Source organism: Stenella coeruleoalba, assembly GCF_951394435.1.
Source record: "Stenella coeruleoalba genome assembly, chromosome: 18".
NCBI lineage: Eukaryota > Metazoa > Chordata > Mammalia > Artiodactyla > Delphinidae > Stenella > Stenella coeruleoalba.
Genome location: NC_137164.1, coordinates 15,767,871 through 15,784,692, shown reverse-complemented (window position 1 = coordinate 15,784,692; position 16,822 = coordinate 15,767,871). Strand labels below are relative to the sequence as shown.

The window sequence follows — 16,822 nt, the reverse complement described above, 5'->3', positions numbered from 1 at the left end:
AGAGCTACAGAGCCCACGTGATTTACCCGAGGCCACGGAGTTGGGAGGGCCAGATCCCGAGGAGAGCTCTGCTCTCCCTCCCTGCTGCTCCAACGCGCTTCCAGAAAATTCCACTTGTCTCCTTCGTGATTGTTACTGACCTGTGTGCATCACTACTTCTAGGAACCCGGGCGGCGGCGGCGAGGTGGCCTGGCCTATCCCCACGTTCCCAGCGTCTCCCGTTGACTTCCCTCGGTCCCTCTCGCCCCCCTCGGTTCGGTTCGTTCCTCTCCGACACTCAGTGTGCACTGGCTCCGCCCGTCCCGAGGGAGGGGCCCCCAGCCGCACCCCACCCCAGGGCCGCCCCCTCTCTCCGCCAGGCGCGGGGCAGATTAACAGCAGCTCCGCCTGTGAGGACCAGCCTGCCCCTCTCAGTGGAAACGAAGCCGTTCCTAGTCCTCCTGATACTGGTTTTAGGCCAGTCCAGGGCAGAGTCAGTCCTGCGGCCGCCCAAGATACCTTTAGATGAAACGCAGGCGCCGTGTAAATGAAAGACCTACCTGGGGTGTCGACCCAGCCGGGATGCATGCACGAGAAGTGGATGGTCGGGTGCGCTCGGGCCCACTGCTCCGTCAGGACCACCTGCTGCCTCTGCACGGGGTGGGTGGGGGTCGAGGATGAACAAACGGGAGGGGGGCAAGGGGGCCCCTACCGTGCCTCGCCCGCCCCCCATGTCAGATTTCACCTTGCTCTAGAATCGGCTCTCGACCCCACAAGCTCTGGCTACAACCCAGCGCTGCGTCCCGGCCCCTCCGTTTGAGACGCCGACAGAGCAGCACCGGAAATGAGGGAACGCCAACGCCGCACGCTGCCCGGGGGCTTCCCCCTCCCCTCCCCCTCCGGAAATGGCACCCAGAGAGTCCTCTTTCCTAGTTGCTTGTGTTGCGGTGTTCGTTGCTGGGGCCCGCTCACTGTGTACCCTGGCCACCGGCACAGGCCGGCACTGAGCGGGTGTCCGTGGACATGTGAAGGAACTCCTGCCTTGGAGTGTAGGACGCGTACTGGGGATGCTTAGAGAACACAGCTGTTGCAAATTCCCTGAAAAATCAAGTACCCCCCACTTAAGCCTCAGCTGCAGGGAGACTACTGCCCAATCCCAGGGCACTTTGATTACGTTTTGCAAAGAGCTCCATCTGGGCCTCATTTACGGAGTGAGTGGTTTGTTCCCATGTTCCCTGGAAAAACTGTCAAGAAGTATGGTTCCTTCAATTGTCAGGATTGAGTCATGAGAAGTAATCCACCAGGAGCTGGCCTGGGGCTCGCTGAGGGAAAGCGGGGCAGAGCCAGGGCGCAGGGGGGGCGGCTTCGGACAGAGGCAGACCACACCAACAGGAGGGACAGCTGGTGGGCACTGGCAGCTTCACAAACGACAAGGGAGCCCACCCAAGTAATGAACTGAGGGGCCAGAACTATAAATGTGGAAGGTATATACCCGGCTTCTAAAAACAGCTGTGATGAGCTGATGAACGACGGCGTGATTACACTTTCTGTTAAGATCCGGCATGAGATCTGGACCCCTGCCCTTTCCTTTCAGAATTGGATGCACATGCCCTTCAAAGGGAGCCCGGAAACCCAGCGTTGTTCCAGGGGCATCTGTCCAGTGAGCAGGGGCTGCCCAGGGAGAGAGGAGTGACTTCCTGGGTCCATATTCCCTCTGAGCCGTGCCGGGCAAGGAACCCCTGCTGGGCTCCTGCTGTGGCGGCCACCGGCTCTCACCATGCTCTTTGTGGGTCTAAGAAACCAGGGAAGAGAGGTGGCGGCCTTTGTGGCTCTTCCTAGGGGCTAGCTGAAGCCCCCCAGCCCCACCCTGGTCCAGGCAGAGCTGGGCTGGGCCAGGCTCCTGATGGAGAAGAGGGTTCTCTCTCCACTGGGGAACATTCAGGTGCTGCTGGGAATTACTAAGGTCCAAATTAACGTGAATCCCAGAATTAGCCTTCCTGGGAAAAGCACCCAGGTGGCAGCCTTGAGAAACTCCCCTCACGTACTTTGTTTTGTGCATAGACCATGGTACCATCGAATGCTGTCCTTTCTGACTGTAGGTCATCGGTATTCAGTTTCTGAACCAACATTCCTCCGGAGGAGACTGTCACCTGCAATAAATATAATGGAGATATGTACAGAAAAGTTCATAATACCCTCCCATCCCTCTTCTCTGTCAAGCAGCGTATGGGTTTCTTGTTGCTACTGCAACAAATGACCACAAACCTAGTGGCTTATGAAGTCGCAGATGAATCCCCCACTGGAAGCTCTGGAAGTCGGAAGTCTGAAATGGGTCTTATGGGGCTAAAATCGAGGTGTCAGCAGAGCTGCATTGCTTCTGGCAGTCTTAGGGGGGATCCGTTCCTTCCCTTCTCCAGCTTCTAGAGGCCACTCGCATGCCTTGCTTTGGGGCTGCACCATGCCGACCGCCTCTGCTTCCACTGTCAAGTCTCCCCTGACTCTGGCCCTCTTCTTAGGACCCCTGTGACTACACTGGCCCACCTGGGTAATCCACGATACCCTCCCCATCTCAATACCCTTAACTTAATCACACCTGCAGAGTCCCCTTTGGCCACGTCAAGGTGACATTCACAGGTGCCAGGACCTAGGACCTGGACCTCTCGGATCAGGGGAGATCATTATTCTGGCCCTCACAGCACAGAGAATGCAGCCTTCCTCCCGACTTCTCTGATTTCCGTCACTGTAACCCGTTAGCCTGTCCCCTCCCCTTTGAGAGGCAGGTTCTCCAGGAAGTGCACCCACCCACCCACTGCTGACTGCCTTCCCCGGCTGCCCCTGCTCTTCAGAAGCTCCCCTTTCTGAAGGCTTTGCCAACTCCCAGATGACACTGGGGAAGAGCCTACAGTGAGGGCTGGGGCTTTGCACAGCTCTGCCTCCCTTTTGGCAGGGGACTCGTTGGTTGTGTATGGGCAGCAGCCACCCAGCCGCGGCAAGAGGCAGGAGCAGGGAGGGTGGAGGGCCCCTGAGAGCGGGGCAGCGGGGGCAGGATCGACAGCCGGCTCCCAGGAAGTCTCTACTGCCAGAGCGAGCATTCTGGAATCCCAGGCCCCGCCTACAAGCCCCTCAAGTACGTGTGTCCTGAGGACAAAGCCGCAGGCTGACCCTCACCTTGACCTGGATCCCTCCCTGCTTCACTGGCCCCTCCCTAGACCCACCTGGACGCCGTCTGGGCTGGCACACCGCTGCTGGATCTCAGATTATCCAACAGAAGGCCCATGGACCCAGGGGACAGAATTTGGCTCCCCCTATGGACGTGGACAGCATGGCCCCCTCGGGACAGTTGGGGCAACAAACGTAGGACCACTGATTTCCCATCAGGAGCAAAGTCATTTACTTACAAAACATCCCCAAAGTCAACTCACCACTCTGGGATCGTGTTCTTTCTCCAAGACGGGGATCAGGGCGGTCGTGAGAACATACACACCTGGGGAGGCACAGCGCATTCATGAGGGGGCATGGGGCCATCTGGTGCCGCGGGACCCCTCCTCTCAGGTGGCCGCGGGGTGGTGGTGAGGTAGCACCGTTTACCCGCTTCCTCCGGGTGAGCGGCAAGGGGCTGCCTGAGCTGCGGTCCCCTCCTCTCCGAGGGTTTCTAGTTGGATCGCTGGAACCAGCCCTGAGTTGCTACTACGCACCATCCTGTCCCTTCTCCAGCCTCATGGTTTCCTTTCCCCAGGATTGGAACAAAGATGCCTTAGAACCTCAGGGACTGAGACAACAAAATGTCCTCACCAGAGGAAGGAAAAAAGCAAACTGCACAACAGTCTGTGATCCCACTTGGCAGAGAAAAAAAATGTATATAGACACATATGTTCATTATGTCTAGAGTGTGCACGGAAAAACATGAACAGGAAATGTGAAATGTAGCAACACTGCTTAGGCCCCAAGGGTGGGATTAAGTAAAGCGTTTGCTTCCTTTGCTGGGCATTTCTGTACGGTTTGAATTTGAATATTTCTACAATGAGCATATAACCTTATGGTTATTTCTGCAATCATAAAAACTGTATGTCTAACATTTGTAAGAAATGAGAAAAATATTGTTGAAGTGTATCTGACATGGAGATATTCACAGTACATGGAATGAGACGTTTACAAAACGGCAGGAGGAACAGAATTCCGTTTTTGTGAGGAAAGATGTGTCAAAGTGAAGAAAAAGTATCTGCAAGGATGATACTGTGGTGCACTAAAATGTTCAAAATGCTTATCTCTGAGTGGGCAATTATTATTTCTGTGTTCTTATGCTTATCTGTTTTTTTTTTTTCCCAAACAATGAACATATATTACCTTGTGTTAACAGGTTGGGGGTCGGGGAATTGAAATGAAAGCCCTGGGCTCTTTTTGGGCCACTCGTCAGAGTTTCTGCCTGCCCAGCTCTGCCGACCACCTTGAGCCCGGCCCTGTACCCAGGCTCACCGGAGCAGCCTGGTGTCACGGAAAGGGCGCTGGGGGGAGCCGGGAGCCTGGATTTGAGTCCTGGCTGGCACCTACCAGCGGTGTGACCACGGGCAGGTCGACAAAGCATTTCAGCCTTGGTTTCTTTACTTGTGAAAGGGAGGCCATAGCTGGACAGCCCACCTCCTAGGATCACAGGGTTTTGTGGTGACACGAAAATGTGCACGTAGACTGGAAAGCTCTCTGTGCACATTGGTTGTTGCCATTTTATTGCATTATTATTACTATTCCTATTATTATTATCAGCAATGCTGAGTTGTGCCCTTCACGCCACACGGCATTCTTGGCGTCTGCACCCCAACCTGTCGCTGAAGGTGCCTCGTTAGTGTGCAGGATTTTTAAAGTCTGCCAAACGCTGGGTCTCTGACAGCTGTTGGCCTCCGTGCACTGGCCTTGAACACTTTCTTTGCATTCACTGCTGGTGACTTTCTCTGTGATTTAATTTGTAAGAAGTAGAAAGGACTTCTGCCAAAAGCTATCAGCCCCATCAGCCTGCCGTGACGGATTGTCATAAACGACTCCTTGGCGTGAAGGAAATGAAAGCTGGGAGCAGGTTCCACACCACAGGCCTGCACCCCTCCTCCAGAGGCTCCGCTGCTTCCCTCCCAGAGGCCCTGAGGGACTCGCCCGCACTCGCTCACCCCACTGGCCAGGCGCTCCTCCTAGACGGATGAGAGCTGGGGTAGCCCCTCTGCGCCTCTCCCCCGACCCAGGAGACCAGTGATGTGTTTTGTTTTCTGCTTCATCCTCTGCGAGAATATACCCTACCGGTATCAGTTTAGATGCTGACAGAGTCACCGGCAGGAAGACTAGCTGGGCCATTCATCCCTACCAAATACACTCACCTGTAGGGCACAGCCAGGTGGTAGGTGATTTTTTTTAAACTCCTGGAGAAACTGCAGTTTTTAGCAGCAGACCTTCAGGGCCCTTTCTATCATTAAAAAAAAAAAAAATCTCCCGCATTCCAAATCCACAAAACGGGCCTCTCCCATCCTGCTCTCTGGGTCCCCCCGCCCCCAGCAGATCTGAGCCATCGTGTGCTTCTGTATGCTTTTTGCCTCCTAGGTCCCCAGCTTTATCATCTCAAAGCACATATATCACTCTTCACACACAGCAAGCATTTCTCCTCCCTGAGAAGGAGATGAAGCCTCTCTCTTTCCAGCCACAAGTGATTTATCGTCCTCCAGCCTCCTAGCCAGCTTTCTGAGGCCTTTCCTGTGTACCCTCAGCATCTTTCCAGGCCAGCAAAGAGAAACACAGGAAGAATCTGCTACATGCCCAGTACAACCTCCCTGTTCCTGCTCCGTTCTGCCTATAACATTTCTTGCCTCGTACAGTTCTTTGAGGCTCCTATCTATTGCTAGATTGATGTTCCCCAATTTAGGAATCTCTGAATAAAGCCAATAAGATCTTTTAAAAGAATCTGCTAAATTAATAACAGAAAAATATATAAGTAGTATGTATATGTATATTTATATATATATATATTATTATTATTTTAATTAAAAGAATTGGAATTAAGAGGATCCCAGAGAGGTTCTGTGACTTTTCCAAGTTCCCAGCAAGTCCATGCAGAATGGAAAACATGGCAAATCTCCCTTTTCTTAGTCCTTCAACCACAGAGTCCCAACCGACTCCGGTGCCAAGGGAGCAGGAATGAATCCCGTTGTCTGCAAGTCACTGCTCCTTTAGGATGAACATGGCACCAGGAGCTCCTTGCCCAGCTCACAGATCCTACCAGGGGGCCCGCTGTTAACACGGGCGACAATGCAACTCTCCTGCCCCAAAGCCCTTCAACACTCCAGGCGCCCAACCAAATTCAGCAGAAAACTCCTCGACCTGGCGTGGTAGACTTCTTCTGGAGATGTGCCCCATCCCCTCCCCTTAGGGCTGGGCCCTGCATCCTGTAACAACACGTAACCGAGTCATGACCCGGGGCGAGGCACTGTGTTTGAGCCACGCAACCTCGACCCCATGGGCAGAGGAGACTGAGTTAGGGGCGACACCTGAGCCAAGCCGTACCAGTCGAACCCTCCCCGCAAGAGCGTGGGCACGGGACCCTTGACTCAGCGGCCGCCATATTTGGCCCATGTGCCCGGAAAAGCATCCTGCAGAGACAGGAGGGCTGGGATAGAGTCTGTGGACAAGGGTCCCAGAGAAACAGGAAAAGTTCACCCCGCTTCCTCACGCTCTCCTGTCCTGTCCCTGACGCTCCCAAAGCCCAGCTGTGCCTCTGCCGCTAAGTTCTGTGAAGGCTGCCCTTGCCTCCCCCGCAGTAAATCAGTTTTGTTTAGTCGGCTTGAGTGGGTTCCTGTTCCTTGTAACCAGACAATCCCTAAGACACTGGGCTTGGCCTTAGCTAGAAAATCCACCAGCTCACCTGTGCTCACCAGCTAATAGGAATATCCTTGGGAAGGTGCAAGCAGAGCGCTGCTGGAAACAGCTACGGGTGCCTCCGGGTCATTCCTATCTCAGTACGAACAAGTTTAGTTACTTCCATTCCCCCGAGACTGACTAGCCAAGATCAGGGACATCTGGGGGATTCAGAGCTTTGATGAGGAGAGAAAAAAAAAAAAAGAGAACCTATTTTAGTCTGGGCTCCTGGGGGAGGGCAGGTCTGGGTGTAGGGAAGACACCTTCAGCCACAGGATAATGTGCCCAAGCTGAGTTCTGCTCCCAGTAATAAGGAAAATAACTCATTATCATTATGACTCATTAGTATTTTTAATTTACACAATGCCTTCCTTCCAAGGAACTCATTATGTCGATGGAGGCTCATTACGAGAAAGAGATTTGGGAGTGGAATTTATGTTGGACGTAGTCTTCTAAAATACGGCAACAAGGACCTTTATGACATGGGTACATGACTTGAAGCCAATCTCTCTCTATAAGCTCATTAGGAAGGGATGTTACACTGTAACATCCGGGTAACGCTGAAGGAGAGGTGCGGAGTACTCTTAAAGCACGCCTGAAACCACATTTCCATCCGAATAATAAACTCATGGTGCTCCTGAAATCATACCACATCATGGGTATGATATATTTCAGTAGCATTAAAAGTATTGTTTGATGAGAAAAATCTACTGCAATGTTTACATTTAGCATAGGAGAACTGATTGGAGTTTCTATTAAGAAACCTTCACAGCCAGCTTGAAATAAAGCCACATTGGTTACTAAGCGGGTGTATTCGGGTATATGCTCCTACCAATTGTACTATCTGCCGGAGAAAATGACTGTCCCTCTACCCCTGGCAGGTTACTGGTGTAGATGTTAAAGGAGCAGACAGTTGCGTGATGAATACTATTGGGTACCTCTCCCATTGGTACAATAACACAAACATCCCATAGCGAGCCTAGGGGCCTCACACACTGACTTTACAAATTATATAAAGACCATTTCAAAGATCATATTACCTGGGGAAGCTGGGAGCACAGAGTCGCAGAGAAAATGAGGCATTAAGAGGCATTAGAGTCATCAGTTTCTCGTGGGGTATTTACTCTTGGTTTGGGGTCAGACAGCAGTGAGGATGAGTCAGATCTTTCCCTTTGCCCCCAACCTCAACTTCCCCCGCTTCCGGTTCCACTTGCTAAATGCCAGACCCAGTGATAAATACTAGGGATACTGTGAGAACTCCCTGACTGCAGGGTGTTCACCAGGCATTAACAGGTTATTATGTAATGAACCTACACCCACAGTGAGGTCAGTGCTGTGCAGAAGAGACTGCTCTGAGCACATGGGGTGGGGTGGCGGTGGCATCGGGGCCGAGTTAGCAGTGAGGGGACACCTCAGCTAAGATTTAGAGGCGAGAGAGGCAGGACTAAGCTGCAGGGTGCTAGGAGAGGGTAGGGATGGGAGGAGGGTGTCCAGGCGTGGAGCACAGTCTGTGCAAAGAGCCTGGGGGTGGGAGGGCTCACTCAAGGGTGGCTGAAGCTGTGAGCAGCTGGACAGCATTGTTTAAATGTGGGAATGGACACCTGTGAGGTGGGAAGGGTCCGCCTGAGAGGAGAGGGGGGAGCTCTGGCACCTGTCTTGGGCTCCAGGTAACCCACAAAAGTGAATATGCTATCACTTCCTTGTCCTCCCCAGGCCATCCAAGGTCTGTACCTCAGGGTGCTACAGCTCAACCAGTGTTTCTGGTGGAAGATGACTGCATCACTCCCTGCTGTCACATCCGAGAGGGAGGCTGTTGGTACTACACCTGGGGCACAAGGAAAGAGCCTGCTTTACAGCAGGGAGAGAATGGGCTTATTAAAAGCATGAAGGTGCTTAATTGGGATTTTGTTTTTAAAATTCCCCAAATGGGTGTGTGGTAGAACTGCTGTGAGTAGCTCTCCTTTAAAAACGCCCATGGAATCCCAGCCAGATCAACCCATAAGGTCCTGGGCCCCCGGGCCAGGATGGGGTCGGGCACCTCAGTGGCTTCCTGAATTGGGGCCAGTGCTCCTTGGCTGGGAGAACAGGAGGCGTGGTCCCCACGGGGCCCCGAGAGAGCTCACCCCGGCCCGGGCACTGCAGTGGCTCAGACCCCACCCCGGAGTGGCGGGCAGGCAGGTGGGGAGGCCCATCGTGGCCCAGGGGCTCAGCTCTGGAAGGTGTTTCTGCCTCATCCAAAGCAGCCTCAATGGCTGGCAGAAAACCAAAGCCAAGGGGCAGAAGATCTCTGACTTTTGGGTTTATCCATTCTGGCCTTAGGAAGGCGGCACAGCCACCCCCCACCCCCCCGCAGTGCAGTTTTAGACCAAGAGCCTCACCCAAGGCTCCAAAGCCGTTCTGGGGGCCGAGGGGTCCTACCTTGTAGCTTCAGGAGCTCCAGACCCCACCAGTCTCCCCTGATGCCTGAAGTCTAGCCTCCTCACCCCAATCTATCAGTCCTCTGGGTGAAAATGTCTCAAGAATGAGAGGAGTGATGAGCTAGGGCTTGCCCTAGAAGATAGTAAAATGTATGTGAATAATGAGAATAGTGCAGTCGTGACAATAATCACTAGATCGGTGGAACGGACTGGAGCTTGGAAAGAGAAGCAACTTAGTGAGAATTTGGTACACGAGAGAGAGAGCATCACAACTCAAAAGAAAGGAAAGATTATGCAATATGTAAGCAGAGCTGTGACACTGTTTATTAAAAAGCGTGAGAAGAAAGAGAGAAAGAAAGAGGAGAAAAGGGTCCTTACCGACCTAATACCCAAATAACTTCCAGTGGACGAAAACGCTAAATAAGAGAAAATGTTGTAAGAGAATAAGGGGAAAAAACAAGTATTTAGAGTAACCAGGATTTTTTTTAACCATAAAAACGAATAAATCAGTCTTAATAATAGATATACAGCCTGACTACATAGAAAATTTAAACTTCTGTGTGACCAACCAAAGCACCAAAAACAGAATTAAAAAGTAATTTGCTAAACTGGGGAGGAGGAGGTGTCAGGGAGGAACGCACTTGTGATAAATGTGCCACAAATGGCTTATAAACCAACAGTTTAAAAGACGATGATCACAATTGAAAAATGGGCAAAGGACATGAACAGGCAACTCTGCAAAGAAATACCAATAGCCAATAAATAAGCACCATCGCCGAGTTCAATATCACTAGAAACCAAAGCAACGCAAAGAAAAGTAAGAGGCCAGATTTCATCTATCACTTTTGCAAAGGTGGTGGGACCCAGAGCTTGTTGGGATAGGGAGAGATAAGCACTAAGAATGCTGGTGGGAATACAAATTGCTCCAATTTTTCTGGCGGGCAATTTGGTTAATGTATCATGTATTTGGCAATTTGGTCAAAGGTCTCAAAAATGGTCACAAACGAGGCGTCTGTAATTTCATTCCTAGGAATCCATCCTAAGGCAATAAGCAAAGATCCACACAAAAATGAATGAACAGAGGTACTCATGGTGGAACCATTTTCAACAGTGAGAAGTTGGAAACAAGCTAAATATCCCACAATAGGGGCTAAACATACTAAACTATGGCACATTCATACAACAGAATATATTCTAAAGAGAAGGAACATTTTACAGGATGTTTAATGACATGAGAAAACATTTATAACATAATGCTACCTGGAAAAACACAAGACTCAGAATGGTATACACACTGTGGCCCCTCCTCGGAGTAGGGGACACACATAGAAAAAGGCTGGAAAAAACAGACCCATGTTAATGGTGGTTTTATCTTAATGATGGAATTACGGGAGAGTCTTGGCTTCTCTGTGATACTTTTATTTCCCTATTTTCTAAAAGAAGACACATTTGTCTTATGATCAGAAAAAAGCGATCCTGAATAAACACGACCTCCCTACCCTGCCCCCCCACAAAGTCCTAAGATGGTACCTGCTAAGATGAGCACAGATCCTTGGTTACTGAGCTGTGAGCTGGGACCCAGAAAGGAGTGTAGCCCAAGGGAATGAGAGAGGGGAGACGAAATGTTTGGAGGGAAGGAACAGAGGAGGCTTGAGGAAGGGAACTGGGAATGGTGCAGAATGCGGGATGCTGCTGAAGCCATACTGGTTTTGCTGGGGACCTGATAATACTCCAGCGTCCATTCGTTCCATCGTTTGAAGAGATCAGAGGGGCTTGGGCATCTTGGGGCCAGATTTCAAAACAGGAGAAGGACACCTAAGGGAGCCCTCTGATGTAGCTGGACAGCAGCCCTCTCTCTCTCTCCCTCCTCCTGCATCTTCCTCTCTCCCTGCATCTCAGGGCCTTCTTAGGGGAGAGGTGGTGCAGAGAAAATTCTAGGACAACGATGGGGCCACTGAGGAACGATGGGAAGGCCAATGAGACACTGAGGCTGGCTGATCACCTTTTCTTTTGTGACTACTGCCTGATTCCCAGTTTTACCCAGAACCAGGTGGGCTCACAGAAATCAGGAACTCTGGCTCCGGTCAAGGGTTCCTCATGGGGTCACCTTCCCTCACCCCAAGACTCTCCTGGACAGCAAGACTGCCATCTCTCCGTCCACAGCCTTTGCGCATTCCACTATCCTTGGAATAGTGGAAGGACTTTCTCCGGCCTCTGCACAGCACAGCATGGAAGGTGCCTCTGCGTTTACTCCTCACCAACTGATGCCTTTTAGCACCTTCTATTATCAGGCGTGAGCAGGGTGACCTGTGCTCTAGGCTGGAGGGAAGACAGTGCCCCTTCTGGGAGCGCACTGATTCAAGGAGGGCACCTCAAGTCAATCATAGCAAATAGTCTGCTTCTTACCAAGAAACAGACTCACTGTGCGGACAGCTATGATACTTTCCTATCTTTTTGCTTTTTCTTATATATTTTTACATCCAGTAAAATTCTGTGGGGGGGGGGCGGGGGTGTGTGCAGCTCTATGAGCTCTTGCAAATGCATACAATTGGGTAACTCTATGCATTGGATTGTGCTGTGATTCACAACCATTCCGTCACCCCAAATATTCCCTCACAGTCACCTACTACCTTTGTGGTCACACCCTCCTCCCACCCCTAACCACCAGCAACCACCGATCTGTTCTCAGTCCCCATAGCTTTGCCTTTTCCAGAACATCATATAAACAGAATCATACAATGTATCCTTTTGAGTCTGGCTTGACTTTCGCCAATGCATTTAAGATTCAGCCACATTGCTGCAAACATCAATGTTTTGTTCCTTTTTATTGCTGAATAGCATCCCATTGTATGGAAGCACCACAGTTTATTCACCAGTTGAAGGACATCTGGGTTGTTTCCAGTTTGGGGTGATTATGAACAAAAATAAAGCAACTATAAACATTTGCGTACACATTTTTGCGTGAACACGTTATTTCTCTTGGGTAAATAACTTACAACTCCTTCTTTAACCCTCACCTCTAGCCTGTAAAGGCATCATGGTCTCCATTTTACAGAATGGGAATGTGAGGCTTGAGGCGGTTTAAGCACTTTGCACACAGTCACGTAGCTGGAGGAACTGGATTACCCACCCAGTAGGTCAGCTCAAAACGGACTGAGCTCCTCGCAAGGGCCAGGCAGTGCGTGCACTCAGTGATTCATGCTCTGTGCCAGAAACCACCTATCAAAGGGTGACTTCTATGGTGCTAAGATGGGGTCACAGAGTGTGCTCTGGGAGCCCAAAGGAGGAGAGGCGCTGGCCAAGCTCCAGGCTGGTGTGCTCCCAGCGAGTCACGGAGGAGAAGTGAAAGTGAACCAGGAAGGGGACGTTCCAGGCACCGGAGCCACAGGAACAAAAGCATGGAGGTATCCTGCGGTGACAGGTTCCAAAACGAATGGGCTGACTGGCAGAGGATCCATGCTGGGAAACCATGGAAGTATGTCTGGACAGGTGGGGGAGGTACCATAACAAAGGACTTCAGTTCCAGGTGAAGGGATTTGGATGTTATTAGCTGACATTTCTACAGTGCTTACTAGCCCCAGGTACTGTGTCTTTCTGGGAATCCTGAAGGTTTGGGAGCTGGAAGGTTTTAGGAGCCAAATGGCACATAGGTGAAGCTCCGAGTAAGGCTTATTGACACATAAGAATGCCTGGCACCAAACACCTTTAGTGCCTGAGGGCTATTTCACCTTGGAAGTACTGTTCTCTGCTTTCCTGGGGTTTGGACCCCAGCTCCCTTCATGGACGGAAAGAGAACTTAACCATGTGGTTACTGACATCGTTTGTGTCTGATTCCCCCACTGGACCAGGAGTCCATATAATTTCTGAATCCTCATCGCTGACCACAGGGTCCAGCTTACAGTGTGTGCTCTTTAAATGTTTATTGAACAAACAAGATATTTTGCTCATTAAATATTTGGGGTTAATAGTTACCACACCAAACTCAGATGACCCATTTCCAAAGACTTAGAATGTAATAAAATAGACCCTTGTCGTAGATTACTGTTTGACAATGTTCACCCTCTCTTCCCCAGTTGCCTGGGAGGAGTATGTTTCCCTGACTCTTGATTTTGGGCTCTGTGAAATGACTTGCATTGGTCAGCTGGACGTTAGCAGATCTGAAGCAAGCAGGGGCTTGCAATGTGCTTGCACACTTGGGCTTCTGCTATTGCCACTGGAACACACTCTGGCCAGCCTAATGGTCCAAGGAGGATGCAAGAATTTGGAACATAATGCAGACCCAACTTGCTGCTTAGAGATACCCTACTGAGCTCAGCCGACGTTAGCCCACCCAGCAGACCTGCCTAAGAGTCAACAAGAAATACATGCTTATTTATTGTATGCCTAAGAGATTTGGGGGTTGTTTGTTATGTAGCAAGAGCTGACAGATACAAGCCTATAACAAAAATGGACCAAATATAATTTTGTTGTCCTTTATTTAGGAAGGTGAGTCACTCAGACTCTGATTTCAAACTACTTCTGGTCCTGTTTCCTTGTTTATGAAATCTATAAAGTTGTTATGAGAACTGAACAAGATTGTCCAAGAAAAACACTTAGTGGAGCCCCTGGCACATGGGAAGTGTTCAGTGTGTGCCATTATTATTACTATTATTATCGTCATTATTATTAAGGTGTTTCTGGCCCCTGGGTCCCTGCTTTAAACAGCAGTTACCATTGGGTGTGGAGCTATGCCGGTGAGCAGAAAGCCCCAAATAACAGAATGTGAAGGGACAGAACATGTACCGCGCACTGATGTAGGCGCGTCCTTCCAAGATGACCTCAACTGAACTTTCCCAAAGATCTAAGGCACCACTGCCTGTTTATTACAGCCAATTAACTGATGACACAGCTGTCTCGGAGGAGGTGGATGGCATCCTTGTCTCGTGTGCCGGGGGTGAGAGGGGCTGAGAGGCGGGTGAGAGCTGTGATCGGCGGGTGCTCGGGCTGTGGCCAGCTGCCAGCACAGCACTCAGCGAAGCACTGCCCCCACCCACCCACCCCCCCCCCACATCCGTCTTCACTCCTCACGGGCTCTGAATGCCACTGAACGCCAACAGGCAAAACGGATATGGTTTGAGAAGACCCGAAACACAGGGGCAAGTACAGCGACCAAACAGCATCTGTCTCATCAGATCACTTCACCTCTACGCTTCGTCTCCCCACAAATCTACCCTGGGGCGGCTCATTTTCGTCCCTAGGAGAGTAAACTATGAAAATCTCTCCATGCCCCACCCATCCCCGCAAAAGGAGAGGGAGAATGATTTCCAAACTTTATCTGATTCATAGACTGTGATGTCTTCACAAAGAGCCACATGCAGCCATGGGCTCTGACAGTATTTCACTAATCCACCACCTCCCGAACTCTTAGGATCTGGTGATAAATTCTGCAAATCCTACTGTGTCCTGTCCTCAGAGTATCAGGAATCTACTGATGTTTGGCTGGGGATTGGAAGTATTTCTAGAGGCCAAACGGAATCTTAGAACATAGCAAACAACCTAACCTGTGTTACATAATCAGGCCATGAAAACATGTTTCACATTAGAAAGGCAGCCAGCAGTTTCCTAGGACTCAGACAGAGGTATGGGCTGTTTGCTTGGCTCTGCACCTGCTTCAGAATGACAATATTTGAACCTCTCTGTATCTCCTCATCTGTAAAGCAGAAGTACGTCAAGCTGCCCTCTCTGTCACTGACTCGCTCCTGTGTATGTTGGACTACGTCTTCCCCTCTGGAGAGGAGGAATAAATATTAAGCATGAGAATTACTATGCTTCTCAGAGAGGTTGGCAGGATCAATAAAATGTTTCTAACACAGGTAGGAAATGAAAATGAAGAGATATCAAGGTCCTTAGAAGCAGACCGGATCCAAAACAAAAGTACAACATAATCAGCTGTATAATCAAAGAGGCAAAAGCAAAACCAAACAATAATAAATAATAAAATAAAATTTTAAAAAAAGGGAATTCCCTGGTCGTCCAGTGGTTAGGACTCTGCGCTTTCACTGCGGTGGCCTGGGTTCAGTCCCTGGTGGGGGTACTAAGCTCCAGCAAGTCTTGCAGCGTGGCAAAAAAAAAAAAAAAGGCAGTTCCGTGAGAGTCTATCAGATCTGCCCCACATTCTCAATCAAGGCAGATTCCCAGGAGGCCCTCTAAGCAGTGTCCCCAGCCCTGGGCCATGCTTCTCCTGGCACGGCTGGTCACTCCCCTCCCAGCCTCCCTTTAGCACTTATCTCACGATAACGCAGGGATGGGTCTGAGGGAGGAGATGCTGGGGGCTGGTAGAACTCATCTGGGTTATGAACATGGGCTCTGGAGGCAGACAGACTTGGGTTCAAATTCTGGCTCCTCCACTTGACCTTGGGCAAGTTATACAAGCTCTCTGTCTAGTGTTTTCATCTGTAATGTACAGGCAGGAATACTTCCATCATAGGGTGGTCACGTGGGTTCAGTGCCATATATACGTACGCCACCCACGAGTGCCCAGCATGCAGCGCACACCCAGTAGAATTTAGCTGGGTGGTGGATGGGCAGGTGGGGAAGCAGCAGAGCAGGCTTCATCCTGTGCAACCCCACAGGGCCCTGCACTTTTTGAATACAGGGGCCCCCATTTTTGTTTGGCACTGGGCCCCGCAAATCACAAAGCTGGTCCTGGAGAGCAGCCACCTGGGAGGCCAGCTGCTAGGACCCTAGGAGTCCTCGCCATCCAGGAGAGTTAGAAGGCAAACCCTGGCATGACCCCACATGTGCGTACTTTTGGTACTTTGGGCAAGGATACCACATTTGGAACAAAGCGAACGTTGGGAATATTTTGTACTAAACCTGCAGCGTTTCATAGCAAGCTCCCAGGGATTTGTTTAAGAAGAAATAAATGCAACCTCAGTGCCAGGGAGAAAGGTTCTTCCCCACTCCAGATGCTCTCTTTCTCCTGGAGGGAGAACAATGGACATCCTCCCTCAGCCCCTTCCTCTCTCCATTGCGAGGACGGGGACCACTTAAAAACTGGAGTAAACTTAGGGGCAGTAATCTGGGCTTGCTGAGCTCTGCTCCCCACGTCTTCCTCTTCCTGGGAGGGGTTGGTGGTGTCTGTCTGAGGCCAGCCAGATGCAACAAAGCAAGTGAGGCTGGCTAACTCTGGGGTTTAGCATTAAGGAAGCCACTTGGCTCTCACGTGAGCCATGCCCTTCAACCAGCCTTATCCGTAACAACAGTGATTTGGGGCTTTCATCCACTGTCTTAATCCTCAAATTGTTCAGTTCTTGGTTGGGAAGAGGGTTACTATTTAATGGACACCTTCAACGACAAACACAGGAACCCCCGCCATTCATCTTGTGACTTAGGATGAATTAAAATGCCTTATTAAGGGGCTTCCCTGGTGGCGCAGTGGTTGAGGGTCCGCCTGCCAATGCAGGGGACACGGGTTCGTGCCCCAGTCCAGGAGGATCCCACATGCCACGGAGCGGCTGGGCCCGTGAGCCATGGCCACTGAGCCTGCGTGTCCGGAGCCT

The 16,822-nt window shown here is 50.6% G+C and overlaps 1 protein-coding gene across 12 annotated transcripts in view; it reads right to left on the bottom strand.

The window, feature by feature from the left end:
* DHRS12 (dehydrogenase/reductase 12) overlaps positions 1-16,822 on the bottom strand; it is a 134,620-nt gene that overhangs the window by 4,297 nt on the left and 113,501 nt on the right. For all 12 annotated transcript variants that reach the window (XM_079903092.1, XM_079903093.1, XM_079903095.1 and 9 more), the window contains 3 exons: positions 3,402-3,463; positions 2,025-2,129; positions 540-630 (listed from right to left, as the gene is read on the bottom strand). In XM_079903092.1, coding sequence (XP_079759218.1) covers positions 540-630; positions 2,025-2,129; positions 3,402-3,463 — 258 coding nt within the window. The remainder of the gene's footprint in view (positions 1-539; positions 631-2,024; positions 2,130-3,401; positions 3,464-16,822) is intronic.